The sequence below is a fragment of the Neolamprologus multifasciatus genome, chromosome 15 (assembly GCF_963576455.1).
Source record: "Neolamprologus multifasciatus chromosome 15, fNeoMul1.2, whole genome shotgun sequence".
In the NCBI taxonomy this organism is placed as follows: Eukaryota; Metazoa; Chordata; class Actinopteri; order Cichliformes; family Cichlidae; genus Neolamprologus; species Neolamprologus multifasciatus.
In genome coordinates this window covers 18,369,030-18,389,889 of record NC_140453.1, presented here as the reverse complement: position 1 = coordinate 18,389,889, position 20,860 = coordinate 18,369,030, and the positions used below count along the sequence as shown (strand labels likewise).

The 20,860-nt window shown below is 41.2% G+C and overlaps 2 protein-coding genes across 4 annotated transcripts; both read right to left on the bottom strand.

The window, feature by feature from the left end:
* Positions 1 to 3,134: 3,134 nt before the first annotated feature.
* Positions 3,135 to 14,503, bottom strand: lats1 (large tumor suppressor kinase 1). 3 transcript variants are annotated; one of them, XR_014869285.1, is made up of 9 exons: positions 14,217 to 14,503; positions 13,270 to 13,710; positions 12,239 to 12,326; positions 9,922 to 11,294; positions 8,831 to 9,413; positions 8,015 to 8,197; positions 6,848 to 6,954; positions 3,951 to 6,764; positions 3,135 to 3,853 (listed from the first exon to the last, which is right to left on the bottom strand). XR_014869285.1 is itself a non-coding variant. In XM_085132426.1 (8 exons), exons 2-8 carry the CDS (start codon positions 13,597 to 13,599, stop codon positions 6,255 to 6,257), a joined length of 3,174 nt encoding a protein of 1,057 aa, XP_084988552.1. In that variant the 5' UTR covers positions 13,600 to 13,710; positions 14,217 to 14,503; the 3' UTR covers positions 3,135 to 6,254. The 3 variants fall into 3 exon arrangements, 2 of the variants coding, with proteins under 2 accessions (XP_084988552.1, XP_084988553.1); XM_085132426.1 differs by having other exon boundaries at positions 3,135 to 6,764; XM_085132427.1 differs by having other exon boundaries at positions 3,135 to 6,764; positions 9,934 to 11,294; positions 14,217 to 14,494.
* Positions 14,504 to 16,488: 1,985 nt separating this feature from the next.
* Positions 16,489 to 20,582, bottom strand: nup43 (nucleoporin 43). The gene is made up of 8 exons (XM_085132459.1): positions 20,352 to 20,582; positions 19,884 to 20,006; positions 19,547 to 19,624; positions 17,954 to 18,116; positions 17,733 to 17,868; positions 17,480 to 17,631; positions 17,260 to 17,376; positions 16,489 to 16,748 (listed from the first exon to the last, which is right to left on the bottom strand). The coding sequence occupies exons 1-8, from the start codon at positions 20,469 to 20,471 to the stop codon at positions 16,519 to 16,521; spliced, it is 1,119 nt and encodes a 372-aa protein (XP_084988585.1). The 5' UTR covers positions 20,472 to 20,582; the 3' UTR covers positions 16,489 to 16,518.
* Positions 20,583 to 20,860: the final 278 nt, after the last annotated feature.

Genomic DNA, 20,860 nt, shown 5'->3' with positions numbered 1-20,860 from the left:
CTTGTTTGTCCTCAATCATGTGCAGTGTCTAGTTTGATTTTTAAAACCAGCCTGACACTCGAGGTGTGCGTGACCTGAAGATGGCACCTCAAAGTTCAGAAAATAAGGGTGCGTCTTCTTTGTTAGTAGATTGTAAATTAAAGAGGGAATTAAAATATGATTGTTTTATAAGAGGTTACAGATGCATAAATGCTACAAATAGGTTATTTTAACCTGTTAGTAGATGATTGCTAGGCAACATGATATCAGAGTCTATGGTATTGATGAGAACCTTCAGGGGTCTAAGACGTACCTTTGTCCCAAGCTTGGCTGCTTAACTCCTGGGCTCTATACTAGCTCAACATATCCCAGGTATCTTTCTGTTTCCTGGATTCACATCAAGGACGAGTGGTCACACGAAACTGGTTATCAACTCACTAAGTAAACTTAGAGTTTCCCCTTTTACATAAATGGGGTGTTTTAGAAGATAATCCCTATGAGTGCCACCTACTTCAATAACAGACATAACAAATATACCCAAGTGCAACACTGTTGCAAAAAGGACAGGTGATGAATGCTACAGAAAATCACTAATCTGGTGATGTAGTGCACAGAATGGTCAAATAAAAATGAATAAAATTTTGTGTCTTTATTACTAATACTAAGCACATTGATGTCAAACTCATTTTAGATCATGGGCCACATACCACCCACTTTGATCTTAAGTTGTCCAGACCAGCGAAATTACGTTATAAATGTGTAAAATTACAGAAAGAGTTTAGGTAATTCATTGGCCAGATTGCCCTTTAATCATAATAATAATAATACATTTTCATTAATGTACAGAAAATGTCCCTTTTTAATCATGATTTATTGTAGACTCTTCTGTCATTTGATTATCTATCAGTAAATTAATTTGTAGTATAAATAGGAAAGGTATTTATCAATAGTAAAAGTTGTAACACTTTTGGAAATATAATTCTCAACAAATAGTTCTTTGTTAAATCTGTGCAATCCTTCAGATTTTTCCATTTTTCTTTGCTTGAAAGCTCTTACAGACAGAACACTATTCAATAGGCAGTGATTTCATACATTTCTAATCTATGGTCACAGCATAATTGACCATGGCGATATATTCCAGTAAGAAGTGAACTACCTTAGTAGCAGTGTTGGTCAAGTTACTTGAAAAAAAGTAATCAGTAACTAATTACAGATTACTTCCCCCAAAAAGTAATCCCGTTACTTTACTGATTATTTTCAAAAGTAATTAATTACTTAGTTGCTTTTTAAAAACACTATTTACAACCTGAATAGGTGATAAAGCGATAGATCTTTCAGCCCAATTCTACTTTTTCTGCATAATCCATCATACAAAACGTAATCAAATGGAAAAGTCTCTTTTTAAAACTTGTTTTATTATTTATGCATCAAGCAAAAAATTTAAGTATATGCAACATTCACTGACTGGAAGAAATTTGTTTAACATTTAAACCTATTTTCTGCATATTCCAGCACATAAAATATTTTTTTGTGTTTACACTCACTCATTCAAATAGATGCAAGTAAAACATAGCAGAAAATAAATACAATCAAAGACTAGCGGTCCTGTTGCTCTATTTTCACCTGTATAGCAGGAGTGGCGAAGGCGGAGGTTTGCCCTGGTGCAGGTGTGTCGTAGTGGTCAGTGGAAGGATCTGGGAGTTTCACATTCCCGTGGCAGCGTACTGTCGGTGCTTGCTCGGAAGTTTAGGGGGTTTTTCGCTGTAAAAAGTTTTCTTCCCACGCAGTGAACAGCGGATGCTAATGTTTTTGTCACTTTTTATGGAATCAAAGTCAAAGTAAGGTCAGTGCTTCCACGCTTTAAACGCTGCACGCTCATACTCTCTCCCGCACTCGATATATTATACATTGTTGATCTGCACACAGCTGTTGCCACAAACGTCACACTCGCTTACATCATTGTCATGAGACACTCTTGCAAGAAAATCACGGTTTTAGTAACGCAGTAACGCAGCGTGCTTACGGGCAAGTAACAGTAATCTAATTACCGTTTTTGCAATAGTAAACCCTTACTTTACTCGTTACTCAAAAAAGTAATCGGATTACAGTAATGGGTTACAAGTAACGTGTTACTGCCCATCTCTGCTTAGTAGTACAGAAACCCAGGGTTAACCCTGAAGTTATCTGGATACAACATAGTCCAGGTATCTGATGCTTTGTTGGTTCTGGACAAACGGAGCCAGATGAAGGAAACACAGAGATCTCCACTGATAAGATCTTTGTTCTTGTAGCTGCAACAATGTGAGAGAAACTCTGTTGCAGGATCAAAAATAAAAACATTTTCACCAGCTGAATGCATTTAAATTCCAGTGGCAATGTGATGCAGTTTGTGCTGCTGTAGCTTTTACAGCTGGGCTGGGGTTGGTGTTTTTGTACACAGCTGTACAGAGAATGAGAAATGATCCCAACAAGGAATCTAGTTGTAGTCTTGAACAGAGATGAGATCTGCAAAATCTCACAGGGCCGTCAGTATCCCACATCCCACAGACTCATTAAAGGCCTTATTTTGGGATTTTGCTCCACAGGTGGCTTCAACATGCCGAACTACTCAAAACTGTTCACCTTTAACCTGCAAAACTGACTCCACTGTTCAGAAAACTGAGATTTTGGCATCTTACAGGAGGAAAAGGGAGGGTGTTCAGGTTGAGGTACGTCTATCAGCTAGCATGTACGATTCAAGCTGCCAATAACTATATAGGTGTTTGATGTGTGTGTTGCAGTAAACAAAACCTAAAGTCATATAACTAAGTCTTGAGACTAGAATGAGAATATGTAACTCTGAACTGGACTGAAACTTTTAACCACATTTAATAGTGTTTGACAATACACTTAAAAATAACTGCACTGTTTTAGGTTGGGTATGAGTATGAGGTATCCACTGTAAGATGAGCCAAGTGATGTGATCTTATATTTTAAAAAATTTAGTTGTCCTATTTTATGGGGACAATTCTTCACTGGAGTTTTATTTTCACATTATACTGTAGTGCAGAAAATGCAGAATAAAATAAACCTAAAAATGTTAGATTTCAGCCAAAAATGTATAAATTTTATTATTTTACTTCACATAGCATTTGTTTTTAGCATATGTTCCCATACACACATGCATACAGTAACTGACTTACTGCTGCATTTTGTTTAGTCACTTCTCTGTTAAACTCAGTTAAGCGCCCTCTGATGGCAACAAATACGAACTTCAACAAATTCAGGGTTGCAAAGTCAGAAAACTGTCCTTTTTTAAAAATTTATTTTTGAAAGCTCTCAGGTAGGGTCGCCACTGGGATGAAAACATCTATGTACACTTTTCTTTCTTTTGGGACAGCAAAAAAAACCATAAAAACATATTTGAGCAGAAAGTTGCTTCAGGTGATTTCAACTTCTGTTCATCTTGAGAGAAGTCAAATGTTTTAATATTTAAATATATTTTTCCACAGTGCTGAATTCTAAATTATACAGTAGAACTATTTATGAAAAATGAAAACATTTTTATACATTTTTTAGATTTAAAGGATAACAGAGCCGTTTGAGCATGCCTGAGGAGCTTCTCTTACAAACCTGTTAGCATGGCTGAAATCTCTTTAGCAAATCACTGAAGATCTGATTAGTGCCTTGCTTTGATAATTCTGTATCTGTAAACTCAGTCACAATGCTGCAGTTTTCTAAGCCTATCAGGATTAACATCTACAAGGTTAGGAATAACACATGGGTGCTGCCTTTAGTAGCAGTGTAACTTTAATATAGGGGAGTCAAACAATGCAACAATTTCTTATTTTTTCCATTAGCTGAATATGTTTTGTCGCTTGGCAATCATGAAAGTCTGCCCTTTCTGGCCGATTCATATGAGAAGAAGGAATTTAAATCTTCCTCTACTTGATGGCGATAACAATACATCACGCTTTGTGTGCTTGTAAAACATGTTTTGTTCTTTACATTCTTTATTCATCCCGGTTTCCACTGTTCTTAAATTTCCCAGCGCAACAAATTTACAGAAAAATAAAATTCTCTCATAAAAGAAAACAAAACCAGTGCAGAATAACAGTGGTCACCAGTAAGTCCATGATAACTACATTCAGAGATCTTTCCTACACGCAGTGAGAGAAAAGCACAAAAAAGAAAAAAGGAACTGATATGTGATGAAGAGTCGAACAAAAACTCACCAAAAGATGACCAAGTGCATTTCCGGCTTTAAAAAACAAAAAAACAAAACAGAAACCCTGACTTTTCTTAGTGGTGTGATTTTTTCCTTAAAAGTGAGTTATACAAAAAACGAAAATCTACATATTTAGTGCTTTGGTTGACCAATGTGAGTGACATTAAAATAAAGTTTATGGATAACAAAAAGGAAGAAAAAAAAAAAAAAAAAAAGCAGCAGTGGACCCCAACGAGGACATGCCCAGAGGGCGGGGGTGGGAGGGAGAGGAAAAAAATATTTACATCAACTGTATACAACATAATTTATAAATACATTTTAGATATAAATTAGAAAAATAAAACAAAAATCTACTGTAGTTCAATCATCTGCTACTTATTATATGCCTGTTTGATTATTAACCCCCTTTATATTTAACCAAAAATAAAAAGGCACAGCAATAATTAATTAGAGCAATATTTCTCCCTGCAACATTTCTAAGAGTCATAACACTAAATTCCCCACTGCAAACATTAAAATATAAATTAAAATGTATTATTTTTTTTAACCAATGAATAAAACTCCCGCACAAACAGCATCTATACTAACATCACATGTTACAACTTATTAAATAAATTAATGCTTTAAAAAGGGAGAGAGCGCCCCGATTTTGTTTTATTTTCCTCTTCTTCCTGCTTTCCATTCCTCTTATGAGATTTATGTGGCATATGTCACACTTTAAAAACGGATGCATTTCTGGAAAACATGCCAGGAGAAGGAGAATTATACTGGAGTAGCTGGCCCAGCTCTGACAAAAATCCACCTACCAGCACCTCTGAAACCCACTGGGTTACAGTTCAGGGCAGATATGTAGTTATTACTTTAATGGGTTAGGAAAACATTCAAAGTGCAGATTCTCAGCCTTAATTTGAGAGTATTTAAAATAGTATTGGAGGTGATTTTACAGATCTTTACTCTGTAACATCGATGACGTCGGGTGTGGATGTTTAATGATGGCATTAGTCACATTTGTGCACCTGAAAATTGAGCTGCAGTGCATTTAAAAAAAAAAAAAAAAAAAAGAGAAGTCTGGCTAATGTCAACTAAAGCTAAAATGGGGCACTTTAAACTTAAAAAAAGCTTTCTAACTTTTCATTTTATTGAATTTTCTTTTCACCAGTTACAAAACAAGCAGCTGTTGCTAGGTTAGGATCTAACAAAGCCTTAGACTCAAGTCACTGTCTTCTTTTTTCCAACTGAGTGGCATCCCAAATATGACAAGAACCTACATCAATCAGCCACAACATTAACACCATCTGGTGAACATGTGTCAAAGTAACGTCCAAACAGAAAAGCATTGTATCAACACCTGACTGGTTTTAATTTTTTGTCCCTGGTTACCTGGTTAGTGCATTTACCACCTCCCTCAATTCAATTAATGGTATCTGACCATGTAAGCTCTATTGACAGATACCTCGCAGCTATTCTCTTTGTGTGTGGATGTCCATCAGTACTCTGAGGTGCATTCCTGCTTGTGGCCATAACCGGTGCAAATACACCGAAGTAGCCCGTGCTATACGTGAACACAACAAGACATGACACAGACCGTTTACTGCGTGCATCTTAAAGTGTGTGTGTAGAGAGAGAGATCAAGAGAGAGCGCACTGTGTGCATGTAGGTTGTAGTGTAGCAGTGCTTTATAAATAAAGTTGTGTCTCTAGCAAGAACCTCCCTCAGGTAACCAGGGTGCAGTGTGTTAATCCTGAGCCTCAGTGGTGCTGACAGGCAGGTTTTAAGTTTGGACAGAGCTGTTTTTAGAGTTTAAGCTCAGCTAACCGAATGATGGCCAGCTTCCTATGTAGCCCTCTGTTTGTCATCCTCTAACTCGTGGTAAGAAATCAAAGAATGACATTTCCTAAAGTGTCGAATTGTTCCTTTAGGCTGCGACTGTGGTTTTGTTGTTCGCTTTTAAAATAAACAGTCTGTTAATGTGACCAAACAAACATACTTCCTATGTTTCAAATGTGATGCCACTGAAAACCCCTTGCGTCTACTCATTATGTACAAGCGTGTCAGCGGGCCTCGAGTGCTACACGTAGACCAGGTCTCGTCCCTGTAACGCCGAGGAGCTGGCGCCCTCCTGTGCGGCGCCCTCCGAGTCGGCCTCGTCCTCGTATCCCTCGTACTCGATGGGTTTGGGGCAGCTGTACGGATGGCCGTTGTCGTCAAAGAAGCGCCGGAAGGTAAACTCGTAGAAGGCGTGCTCGGGGTGCTTTCCGTTGCGGAACCAACAGTTTAGTGTGTCATTATGGCTGTCCTCGTCATCGCCGTCGCTGCTCCACATTTTATCTGGGTCCACGGGATCGAAGTTGGAGGTGTCCGTGGAGTGGGCGATGGTGGGGATGTATGGTGCCACCTGCTGTCTGAGGTCGCTGGAGAAATCGATGCTTTTGAAGAAAGGATGGGCTTTGATTTCATCCGCGCCGTTCTTACCGAGGCGGTCCTCAGGGCCGCGGCACAGTTTAACGATGAGATCCGATGCCTCTGCGCTGAGCTTGGCCTGCGGGGGAATGTGCAGCGTGCTCTTCCAGTTTATCACCTAGTTCCAAAATTGAAAAACAACATAAAGCAAACAATGACCTGTGTGGATGCTTAGCATTTCACTGCAACTGCCTCGCATACCTTTAGCTGCGTCTCCAGGGGTGTGGTTGCTAAGAAAGGAGGCTGTCCAACGACCATTTCATACAAGATCACTCCTACACTCCACCAATCACAGAGCTGGGTGTATCCTGAAGAAGATTAAAGGAAAACAACAGTTTGGGGAGGATTCAGATCTGAAATACAGCTTTTATTTCCACCCCCCCCCCCCCCCCCCACACACACACACACAACCCCCCCCCCCCCACACACACGATTTTTTTTGAGAGACACTTTTATTCTACTCAATGTGTAATATAAAAGAGGGTGGGGGGAGCTAAAATACGGTTTATTTCTATCCTGTAAAGCAACTTTTCTTTTTGTAACTCAATTAACTCTTTTAGACTGATGGCTATTCAAAGGCAGCACACCCCCCCTTTTTTTAGCTCTGTGGTTTAATCACTGATCAGCTGTTAAATAATAATCTGCAGACTAAAACAGGTTAAACTTACAGAATGAATCGTAATTCATTCTGTAAAGTTGTGTATAAATACACATAGCATCAAAGGGTGCGGTAGGCCTTATTGTCACAGACAGGATGATAAAATATACATTTGTTCTCACCTGTCATGCAAGTATTTATTTCCAGCGACTCTGTTACAGTGAGAGCTAATACACAGAACAGCGCATGAATTCATGAGAGAGAAAAGATGATCAGATAGCTCGACAAAGAGACGGCAGAGGCACAAAAAAAACCCCCACAAAAACACTCACGATGAGACTCCACTTTGCTCAAACAGCAGCTGGAAGTGAGACCATTGGTACCCCTCGGCCTCCTGGCAGATGCACCCATGGTGTGAATTTCAAAAGTCCTACATCGGCTTGTTCTCAAGTTATTGCATTCATTTTCAGAAAACTTGACCTCTGACCTCTAACCCTGTGGTCTGGGTCACTGATTTGAAGTGAGCTGAGATTATTAGTAGAAATGCTTATGGTATCAATTTCAAAATCCTAGGAAACTTCCTTCTGGAGTCATCAAAATCACAAACTTCAGTGACGACAACACCCTATATGTCATCACTAATACAGTTATATGTAGCCAACAATAATAGAAGCCTTCAAAAAAAAAACCAAAAAAAAAACACACAAACAAAAAAAAAAACAAAACAACAACATTAAATCAAAAAATGTTGCCTGGATGCTGCACTCTACCTGTTCGAAGCAGCACTTCTGGTGCAATATAGTTGGGTGTCCCCACGAGTGAATGGGCCAGACAACGCTGGTGCTGCCGGGCCTTTCTCCTTTCCAGAGGCTTCAGGCGGTCTGTACAGCGGCAGTTGGCTGGATCCTCCCATTCCTTACTGAAGTCCATGCTGTCCTGCCTCACGTGGTCCCCTGAAGAGAGGGCATGTGAACACAGTGATTTTTCTACTTTCTATATGTCAGCAGGTCAGATTGTTTTAGGCTCTGAACAGAACAAAGATTTTGATGACAATCATTAAAAGAAAGCTGAAAGATGCTATTCAGAATTTTCTGGTTTTCCCCTTTCTTTTAAATGATGGTCTGAGAGCTTAGTTTAAGACACGGGTGGGGGAACTCCCTGCAGGTTTTAGATCTCACCCTGGGTCAACACACCTGAATCAAATGATTAGCTCATTACCAGGCCTCTGGAAAACTTCAAGAAATGTCGAGGTAATTTAGCCATTTAAATCAGCTGTGTTCAAGGACACATCTAAAACCTGCAGGACACGGGCACTTGAAGCTTTCCCCACCCCTGGTTTAACAGGGTTACTTGTACATATGTACTTGGTTAATTTTTTGTCTGTTTTGTTTCAAATGCCTTGGTATTTCTTTGTGAAGCACTTTGTGATGTTTGTCTTGAAACTTGTTATACAAGTAAAAATTTACTTAAATACATTGGGGCATTATATGAAATGACTATATCACTATAGCAGTATGTATGTGGCATGACATTTAAAAAGTCTAACATGTCTACTATAAGCATGTAAAATTAAAATAAACTCTCACCGCTCTGGTAATATTTCGAGTCGTGGGTCCAGCGGAAACCAGTACAAAGACCGAAGTCTGTCAGCTTTATGTGACCGTCTCTGTCTATGAGGATGTTGTCAGGCTTGATGTCTCGGTGGATGAAGCCCATCTTGTGGACGCTCTCCACAGCGCAGGTGAGCTCTGCGATGTAAAACTGAGCCAGCTCTTCTTTAAAGATGCCGAGTCTGATGAGAAGGCTCATCATGTCCCCTCCGGGGATGTACTCCATAACGAAGTACAGGTTGTCCTTATCTTGGAAAGAGTAGTAGAGACGCACTACCCACTCATTGTCAGCCTCCGCCAGAATGTCCCTCTCAGCCTTGACGTGAGCCACCTGGTTTCTCAGGAGCACGTCCTTCTTGCGGAGAGTCTTCATGGCGTACAGTGCTCCCGTGTCCTCTTTTCTGGCCAAGCAGACCTCGCCGAAGGCGCCGATGCCGAGGGTCTTGATCCGTTTGAACATGCACTTGTCCATCTTAGCTCGTTTTAACCGAATGTAGTTAGATTCCTTTTGACAGAGCATCATACGCATCTGCTCCTGGGCCTCTGAAGACAAACCCACCTGAACACATGGCAAAAGGAATAGTTATATACAATGAATGAATATAAAATAAATAAACTACGAAAAACTGTAAGCATCAAGGGAAAGGGGACAAAAGAAAATGAAGAAAACCAGTGCAACATATCAAAATGCAATTGTGGTGATTACCAGAGTTAATCATTTTATTCCAAAGCAGAAATTCACAAGCAGTAAAGTGAAGGCTATGGGATAGCATGCATTTTATTCAGCTATAGGAGGCCATCATGCTTTCATCAGAAGACACATTCAAAACACAAATACCAGATTCCCAATAATGTCACATGCCAGCAGAGATACCGTTACCTTTTAGATCAGCTGTTAGTGACAGCGAGGAGGGGAAAAAAAGAAGAAGAAAGAACAGCTGAGAAAAAACAGAACTGCATGAAAAAGATCAGAGACAAAGTCACAGGAGGACAAGAAGAAATAAAAGGTAGGAAAATAGTAAAAAGATGGAAGAATTGAGCAGCAACTGTTCTGAAAATGCTTCCACTGATGTTCTCACCCTTTGCATCTCATTTTCCAGTTGCTTCCTTCTGTGAATCCGCTGCTGGTGGTTCTTCAGGATGTTCTCTATGTGTTGCTCCATGAAGAACTTGAAGGCCTGTGGGGAATACAAATTGACTCTTCCCGACTCCCCTCTCCGCTCTTCGTCTTTCTTGTTGCGTCGGACCGGGACAGGCGATGTTGTGATTTGCTTCCTGTCCTCCTCTCTTGCTGCTCCACCCTCTGGGCTTTCTGATGGTTTTTCCCTCGAGCCGTCCCCCCGGCCGCTGCTCTCCTCATCAGCAGGATCCTCTCTGCCTGCACTGAGCCTGTTGGCCCCTGTGTCATACCCTGGTGGGCTGGGTGCAGCCTGCTGTTGGAGGAGGTGCTTAGGGTAAGGGGGAGGAGGTCCGTGATAGTCAGGTGCTTCAGATACGACCTGCGGGACTGTACCTGCGGGTTCTAGGTAGGCAGGCGCAGCAGGTGGTGGTGCAACGTGCGGTTTCCATGGAGGATGTGTTGGAGCGACAGCAGTGTGCAGTTCGGCTTTCTGAACGCGGGTGCTTTTCACCGGCAGAAGAATGGGAGTCGGTATGATGGCAGTGACTGTGGTGGCAGAGGGCTGTGAGCTGGTCGGGTGAGTAGATCGGCTGTTCAGCTGGTGGCTGTTGAAAGAATTGGAGCGGACTGGCATGTTATGTTGCCATGACGGAGAGCGGTCCTGGTTGCTGCCGTTGCCGGAGGAAGGTTGGGGCTGGCTGGACCAGGACTGAGGAAGACCAGAAAAGTACAACTCAAGGTTGTGGCTTTTCCGGTTGGGAACCATCATGGACTGAGGGATATTCCCTCCATTGTGGTAAGAAGGCGAGGATGCAGGTCCTCCTGTCTGCTGGTCAGTGGGACTGTGCCGGCTACTCTGGTTGACCGGGTATGGAGGAGGGGGATGTCTGCTGCCCCCTGTCATGTAGTCTGGCTGAGAGGAGCCACTCTGAGTCCAGCTAGGGGGAAAGGTGAACTTATTACCCCCAGAGCTTGGCATTATGATGGGCTGGTGGACCATGGGCACTGGGCTGATCCCACGTTGATTCTGAGGTGCTGCGCTGTACCCATCAGGCCACGGCCCCTGGGGTACTGGAGAAATGCGTGGCACAAGGTAATCCATGTTTCCAGAGTACCGCTTTGTTGATGGGTTGCTGTCCCAGGATGACGCACAAGGCATGCCACCGCGGTTTGGTGGAGGTGTGACCCTCTGGTTGTTTGTAGGGTGGCCCTGTGGGAAGACAGGAGGCGGTCCAGGGCTGTCGGATCGGTACATCATTCCTTCCTTAGAGCCCTTCCAGCTCGACCTCCTCAGGACAGCCGGCTGAATGTGAGAAGACTCTACAGACAGACACACACTAAAGTTAAAGTCAAGCTGAAGGAAGAAAAAAAAAAAGAAAGGATGACTGAAAACATGAAATTACTTTCAGGATCTCATAGCCTAAATAATTCAAAACAAAAAGGCCATCTAACACTGAACTTTCATAAGAGCAACTGTGTAAAACTCATCTTCTCAGTTCAAAAGGCAAAATTTTAATGCACACATATACTACCGGTAATATCTATACTGCTTCTGTGTTGTCAGACATGCCATCAGTCCTTTTTTTGATCATACCGTCAGGAAAAGCCACTTCTCTCAGCCCATTTGAGGCATCTGAACCTTGCCTCAGTCACCTAACCAGATACTTTAACAATCTCAACAAATTATTCTGCTGCCTCAGATTCTCAGAGTGGATGGTTGACTTTCAAGTGGCTCTTTACCTTGCTTAACTGCGTGCTGCCTTTCTCCCTCAATGAACTCTTATGTCCCCTTTCAATTGATGGGTCACACCTTCAAAATGCCCTCAATTTCACAACTGTGTGAATGAACCTGGGAATCCTTTTGACACAAGTTTTATAAAGGATTTGTATTAAACATTTGTCAGTGACTCACACGCAATCCTTTACTCCAGGGCATGGTGGATAAAGACTTGTAACTTGCATAAAGGAGAACTTTTAGGGTTTGCTTTTTGTAATAACTAGGCAATACAGACGCCCTATAAACTGCTTAGGTTATTAAACAAAGACAATATTTTCATCCTTAAAATGTGTCACAACCACCACTCAGAATAAAAACCAAAAGCCTTCCAGTCAACCTTTTCCATTCAGTGATACAGTGACTCATGCTGTGTGTCAACAGCACAGTTATTTCTTAAAGAAAATGTCCCAAATCCCTCAAACAATACTGAGGCTGGATGGATGATAAAACAGGAGAAGCAACAGTTAATCCCAGAGGACTGACATACCTGGGGGTTTGAGTCCTGCAGAGCTGGGATTGGAAACAACCTTACCCATGTAGTCTGTAGCCGGCCCTACACCGTGACTGATGCTTGGCTTAAGAGGGAAAAAGAAATTGAACACAAAAAATTTAGAACTGAGCAATTAAAGAGGAATAAGACACAAATTGGCCTACAGTGACATCTTTAATTCACTGTTTTGTTCTGTCCAACAGTTGAATATAAACATATAAACAAACACAGAAAATTCTCCTGTACTGATACTACAGAGACAAGAACAAAGGCAAAAAAAAACCCCAAAAAAAAACATAAGAGCAAAGACTTGTTTTGACTGATAATGAGGTGGAAGTAAAACCACAGACTGGGAGTAGTTGGAAAGAGAACATGGTGACATACAGTATTGGATGTGCATCTAGAGCATTTCCAGAGTAAGTTGTGGAAATGGAATGACTACCATGAGAAAAAAAAAAAAAAAAAAAAAGGTTCTTCATTTCTAACTTGTGCCAAGTCACACAACTGGCAGCATTTTCAGGCACCTGTCCTTAACTTTGAGTAATCCTACTAACACAAAAACAAGAAGCAGACAAACAGAACCGGTCACACAACCTGTTTAACTGGAGGGCTTATTAATTATGGCAAAAATCATAATCACAGGTGCTTCAGTTAATATTGACATCACAAATAATAGTTTTATGTCAGTTAACTTATTTTCATGGCCTGTGAAAGCCAAAATTGTAGTTTAAATTAACAAATTTACATTAACTATGACATTTTTTGACTAAAGCACTACATACCAAATTCATACCTGGATTGCACGCACTTACTCAAAACAAGTTGTAAATGCCAACCGAGAAACAAATTCTTTACTCTGAACTGTACAAGCTTGTAATTCCACTTTGCATGCCTCTCATTTTCTAAATAATTCCACTCAAAACAATCTGTTCCCAGCGATTACCCTCAATTACAGAGACATGCACAGAACGCCATACCTCCACAATCATTCAAAACAACCCCTAACGATATCTAAAAACATTCCTCACCTCCTCGACCCCTGCAAAACGGGGTTCTCGCTGCAAGCCTGAAGTGTTGGGCTCATTTTTAAAAGGCATGAGGGCCTCGCGGATCTCCTGTAAGGTTTTGTGGTGAGGGTTTTTGGGGTTGTTGCTGCGCCCCAGTTGCCTTGAATCCTCTTGGAGCATCTTCCCTTGTGCACCAGCGTCCACTTTAGGTGGGTCTGACGGTTTCGACAGGTTGCGCAGGCTGTTCCGTATTTCCTGCAGCATCTGTTGGCTGTTGCCACTGTAGTTCGTGACGGGAAACGTTTTGGGTCTCCTCTGCCGGTATCCTTCGGGTTTCTCCCCTCTTTTCATGTACGAGCATGTAGGATGACGATGAAGAGGTATGAAGAGGATTTCACCAGTCCAGAGTTGAAGTGATAGCACAGGATCTTTGATGTCTGAGCTCACATCTGCATGCTGCAGCTGGAAAAATATAGAGTGGATGTTATTCTTGAGAATGTGCGTGTAGTACTTTACAGATAAACAAAATATGGGAATTAGTAGTAGCCAATAGCTAAAACAGAACTGGATCTCGTTGCTTCTTATTTCATTTACAAGCTAAACTATGGTGTATAAAACTTAAACCTTCAGACGAAACCGTTTTCCATTATAAATCAATAACTCACCCACTTGCTAGCGCGGTTAGCACTGTTCGCTAACAGAGTGCTGCTCTAACGCGAACGATCCTGCGTCAGGTACTAGCATAAAATGCCAAATACATCCGACAAATTCGCCATTAAAATCACAACTACCTAACGATCCGTAAGTTTCAGCCATCGTAAGTTTTCTCTGCGTTAAATCCAGCGGCTCAGCAGTGCCTCCGCGGCCTGTGTGCTAAAGGCATCCATTTGCTTCTAGGCTAATTCAACAACAGGATGCGAACTAGCCTGTTAGCTCGAAGCACAACTAACAACAGTTAGACAACTTACCAGAACTCTCAGCTGCCGTTTTTCCGCCACAATTTCCTTCTTTAAATGGGTAAAGACTATTGCTTGACGTTCCTCGGTGACAAGGACGCAGTTTTAACTCAAAACGTCTTTGTTGTGTCGTGCTGGGTAGTCGTGTAGGATTCCTGGGATGTCTGAATGATAAGTACAACAGCTCCAAGCTATAAATAAAGCTAACGAAGAATACTTCCGTTTTCCAAAATAAAGTTCCGTTAATGTAAAAGAGCTTTGTTTTCTTCAACTGAGTTTAATTTCCCAGTATATGGAAGCTCGTTTAAACCACTGAAGAAAAAAGCCTGTAAGTCACAATTTCGCGTTATTATCTTGAAATCTAGATTTAATAACTTGACTTATTGATTACTGACGCCAAATTTCGATACTTATCAATAGGTTAAAATTTTTAGATACGCAACTCGAAATTCTGAGATAATCACTCCAAATATAATGGCATTATATATTTATTTATTATAACTAAGTAATTATTTATCGATTTTGCTTTTTGTTTGTTTCTTTTAGGTTTAGTACGTTTTTCTTGGCTTGGGTATTCGTTTGAGTTTTCCTTTTATTTTAGCACAGGGGTACTTGACATGGGAAAGATTTAAGATGGCTTGAAAACCCATTACAATACACACACAACATTCTGCAAAGAAATTTTGGAGCCATGTAAAAATAGTTTTAGTTACCCTTAATTTAGGAGTGTTAAATATAGTGAGCCAGGACAACCGAGTCCACTGGACACCTTTGGAAGATGTGAAGGAGGGCATACATTTTGGACTTAACTATATTTTCATAAATTTTAAATACATATTTGAGTAGGAACTTTAACTTTTAAAGCAGGCCTGGAAATAGCCCTGGGAAAACAGTAATCTAGATGCTGAGATAGAGCTGAAGTTGATCTTCTAAGAAGGTAATGAAAAGATGAGTGATTAACTTACAATTTCTGTATTTATTAATAAATGGAAAAGAGAGAAAACAGCTCAAATGAGTCTTGAGACATTTCTATTAAGTATTTTTATTTTATAACTGTATTAAACGTCATCTGTACAAAAAACATTGTTGGGTTGAACTATTCTGCCCGTGATGAAAAAGACAAATAAACAAATAAAGCTAACAGTCCAGTATTTTACACCTCCTGTATGACCCTCAAGCTGACACCAAATAAACATCTTCATCCACATTAGGGCTGGGCGATATGACCCAAAATTCATATCTCGATATATTTTACTTGGACGGCGATATAAGATATATATCTCGATATTTTTTTTTAAGCCATAAAGTAAGAACAAAAAGAGAGTTCTTAGTCAAAGCTGTGTCCCAGATGTCACACAGGCACTTTTATTAACATAGAGCATAGATGTATATAAAATTTACTCAAAAATAAATTATGAGCATTTATTAAATAATAATGCTCCATAAATAAAAGAAAACAATGTTGTTTTTGTGCATAACAAAAAGCTCACAATTGTGCAGTCAAAATGTAAACTAAAAGACGCAGAGCATAGTAACAAAGACAGATTTCACAGCTGCTCTGTTCCCAACTTCTACTGTGTGACTGACAGCATTGAGTTTGAAATCCTCTTCATAACCACGTCTCTTAACAGGTGCCATTTATGGTCCTTATACACAGTAGGGTAATATTACGTTGAAGCACAGTACGTATCACTCCGCGAGGCTCCTCGGTAGCCGTAATGCTCTGACAATCCATCAACCGGTGCTGCACCGTAGCTTACCAAAGTCGTACTAAAACATTTTTTGACAGATTGCTGAGCGCTGTGTACCACATAAAATCGCTTCGCGGCCATCAAGCACAACCAGAATTCATACATAAGGCGCGCTGTCAACTTTTGAGAAAATGAAAGGATTTTAGGCTGTGCAGCGCCTCTGGGCTGCATGGCGTTAGCGTGGTTAGCTCGTCAGCGTTGTTAGCTAGCTAACACGTTGACAGCGTCCAGCCCCACGCACGGGGCGATGCGCAGTAACTCGTTAACGGAGATTTGCCGTGTCCATCTTGTCGCTTCCTGCAGGTGAAGCGATGGGGGAGGAGGGGGAGTTGTGTTCAGTGAAGGAGGGGCGAGGCCGAGTAATGTTGCGTAAAGACAAAAGTGGACGAAAGAGAGGCAAACTTGCGGCTCCACAAGTATAGTTATAACGTAACATAGACTATATCGATATAAAGGATATTGTCACATCTTATATCTCGTATAAAAATATATCGATATTTTTTAAAAACTCGATATATCGCCCAGCTCTAATCCACATCCACTCTGAGGCACTAACATCGCTTTTAAACCGGGACCTGTCTGTTGACAAAAATAGCCTCTCCATCAGTGCCGCACACGAGACACGGACCGAGCACGTCCAGGCTGTTGACAGACAGCGTCTGGCTGGGCAGCATGTGAGTCGTCTCCAGGCGGCCTTTGCTGGAGTCTCCACTTAGCCAGGCACTGATCAGGGGCTGCTTTCCTCCGGCTGGAGCCATTGCACTGCGGGAGACCATGCTGCTGTTTCTGCCCCCTAAAAATACAAAAACACTTATTACATTATGAACATAGAGGAATTAATACTATACTATATTTTATTGAGGAATAGTTTCCCAAGGAAATTTACAGGCCAACTTGTTAACTCCTGGCTGATTGAGTGTGAAACAGTGAACAGTGCTAAGTGTAACTCTTGCCATTTTTACAGGTGTTCCACAAGGATCTATTCTTGGTCCTCTTTTATTTGCTCTGTACATAAACGACGAAGCAAAATGGGATGTCTACCAGCTGGAAGGTTGGTGGTTCAGTCCCTGGCTACTCCAGTTTGCATGCTGAAGTATCCTTGGGCAAGATACCGAACCGTGAATTGCCCCCGATGTACCAATCGGAGTGTGTGTGTGCACAAATATTAGACAAGGTGCTTAGGTATAGGAAAAAAGCACATGTATGGATGTGTCTGTGTGATTCAAAAAGTCATTCTGAAGGAAATTAAATTAGTTGGAAAATAGTGTAAAAACAATCATATTTATGCCATAAAACTGACTTGCCTTGTAAGAAGGAAGGCATGTCTGAATGGGAGGATGTCTCCCAGTGCAGCAGCGAGCCATCCTCTGAACATGTGAACAGGTGATCTGGGTTGGTTGGGTGGAAGTGGACCTCCCACACTGTCAGGAAAACCAAAGACATACGTATGAAACCATTATTTACACGCACAACATCTTTTAAATTTCAGTTTTAATACATCTTCCCACAATAAGCCGACTTTACTTTCAGCTGTATGTGCCTCCATCAGTGAGAAGGGTGTGTTGCCTTGTCTCACATCCCACACACAGAGCATGCCATCCTGGCCTCCTGTGGCTACGATGTGCTGCTGGTTCGGATGTCTGTCCACGCAGTGTAAAGGAACTCGATCCCCTGACCTGGATGAACAGAAACCAACTCATCAGACTTGCTTATAATTGAAATAAACAGGAAGGAGAAAACAAAAAACTTTTAAGAACGCATTTTTTAGAGCTCTTACAGGGACAGAATCTGTGATGGTGAGTTGCTTTGCTGTCTGAAGTCCCACAGTTTGAGCTGACCGATTGAGTTCACCGTCAAAATCTCTGTGGTCCTCAGATAAGTCACCGCATGGATTGTGCTGCTGTCGGCATTCTCTATCAAAGGTTAAACAGTCCATTAAAGATGTTAGTTTCAACTTGTTTCACACAACTTAAAAATAACTCTGCTTCTTGAGCTCACCGATGACTCGAACCACTCCCTCCTGGTCAGCTCTGAAGACGACGATCCTGCCATCTTCACCCACTGTAACAATCTCTGGACTGCTGCACACGACGCCGGTGCAGGGAGCGTTGTCACAGGGATAACGATGTGCTCTCGCCCAGAGCTGAGACACCGAAATGGTCTGTAGGCAAGAGAATTGAAACAAGAAGTGAATTCCACAGCATCCCACTGAGCAGTCTGTCTCATTCCCCTCCTGAATAAGGCTTCACTAAAACTTATTATAATTTAGTTTGATGACATGGCGGAGGTTGTCACCATATGTAAGGAGTTACAGCTGTACCGCTGTAGTTTCTTGGTTGAATCTTTGTGTTAAGTATTTTATACACAAATGTCTGGTTGCATACTTTTATTGTGAAGACGCAGAAGAAAGGTTCAGTTAAACTACTTTTTACTGCTGAGCAAGACAAATTCCCTTCCACTGAAGATAAACTGCAAGTCTACACTTTGTTATCTCTAGTCAAGGGTTAAGAGTGAGGTCCAGTTCAGTTTACTGGTCTATTCTGGTTCGTTACAACATATTCCTGTTTTGCACAAGACTGACTTTAAAGATCATTACATACCAATTATACAACAGTGTTAATTTCCTGATATTTTAGTTTAAATATATTTCGTTTAAAAATAAAAGCTCAGAGTAGAATCACTGCTGCTTTGTGTCGATCTGATCAGGATCATTTTGGAGGTTTTTGCGGGACGCACGACCGGGAGGGGACCCTGGGATAGACCCAAAACCTGCGGGCCACTTTGTTAGGTACACCTGTTCAAGTGCTCGCTACAACAAAAAGATTTAACCTGCCAGTCACATGGCTGCAACTCAGTGCATGCATGTAATCATGGTCACGACGACTTCCTGAAGTTCAAACTGATTATCAGAAAGGGGAAGAGAGGTGATTTAAGTTACTTTAATATGGTGTAGTTGTCATGGTGTCAGACAGGCTGGTTTGAATATTTCAGAAACCGCTGGTCTACTGGCATTTTCCTGCACAACCATCTCTGGGGTTTAAAGAGTATGGTCTTAAAAAGATAAAATATCCAGTGAATTACTGTCAGCTGAAGACAGGAAACTGAGGCTACAGTACACATGGGCTCAACAAAACTGGGCAACAGAGGACTGTGAAAAACATCACCTATTTTGATGAGTCTCGATTTTAGCTGCAGCATTCACAAGTTCAGGTCAGAATTTGGTGTAAAGAATGCAAAAGCAGACAGAGCCATCCTTCCTTGTATCAACAGATCAAGCTGCTGGCTGAGTAATGGTCTCCAAAGTCACCAGATCTCAACTCAATGATACAAGAGAATTAGATCATGGATGGCCAGCTTGGAGTCAGCAAGGTGTGTATGAACAAATAGACCATTAAGTGTATCCCACCTGCACCAGGAGTACCTCAGGATCCACTAAGAGGAACTCAAAAGCACTGGTAGAGAAGAACACATTTGAAATAACATGCAATCCAATATTGGATCATTTGAAGATGATGGATGGATTGGCTTTCTTCAGTTTGGAGAACAAAAGCTCAAGCTCAACACGAGGCATCCATAAAACACATACAACACCTGGCTGTTCTGGTGGTGTCGAAAGATGGTGACGGCTCCTGTTGATGATGCTGTGACTATTCTGTCCTGGTCCAAAAACTGCAAATACATGAAGGAAAACGGATCAGGCCTTATTGTTGAAGTTGTTAGTCCCACAAATGCGAAGGATAAGACTAAATGTTCTGCAAAAATAAAAAGGTATTTTTATATACATGAGCGTGGTTTTAGTAAGACTAAGATATCATAATAAAAGCCTAAAACAGTGATTTGAGTGCAAAATAAAAAATAAAACGATTCACAACACCACAGCAGTTTTTAGACCTGGCTAATGAGCTACACATCGCAGTGAGTAGCTTACCTGGAGGTCAAGAACATCTCCATCATGCTTGTGTTCACATATAAGCTGCGGGTCTCCTTCAAACCCATCTTCCATACTAGTGCTTAAATTACTCCCAATGGACCAAATAGAAATCCTGTTGTCCTGTGAGACACACACATTTGAGCTGGCTAAGTTAAATTTGAACACGTATTAGTCATTATAGATATGATACCTATCAAATAACTGGCACGTATCAGTAAGTATCCTACAGTCTCCGTGAATTTGGAAAAATACCTGCCTCACTGTTGGAAATAAATGTTAATCTATTACATTTATGTGGAGAAAGATGGCCGATATGTCACATTGTTGTTTATTACATGTCTTAAATTGTACTCTGATCGTTACAGCGTTTACAAGTCAGCCAACGAACAAAACACTTAAAATTCCGTTATTTTGCAAAGAAGTTTGGCGGGAGGTCCATTTTTTAAAAAGTGTCAACATGCCAACCTCGTTGTCCCATGAGCCCGTCGCAAAGATTTCTGGCAGTTGCAGATCCGAATGTGACACTGGCCGCCATTTCGTTTTGCTGATTTTCTGGGATACGTATTTAGCGTTTATACTCTCCATGGAACCAGATTCCTGCGTAAAATTAACGACCAACTACTGATGTTAGCTTAGCAATCATGGGTAAAACCAGAGCAAGGTACGCGCCTGCTGTCAAAGAACTAATTGACCAGAGAACTGCTACTCTTTGTATATCCGTGCTCATAGGGGGCGCTGGTGAGATGTTTCAGAACGAATGGGGCTCTAAGAAGCTCTAAATAAAAATGTAAATTTCGTTGGGTAAGCATTTTTCTTCTGGCAGACTTAATCATATTTTCGATAGAGAGGATTAAAATGATAATTATGTCTATTGCAATAAAATGCTCTTCTGTAAGTTTTAGGGATTTCAAAGGTCTGTGAGCTACATTGCGGGTAGCTGCCATTTTGACTCCAGGCATGATAGTTTTCCTAAG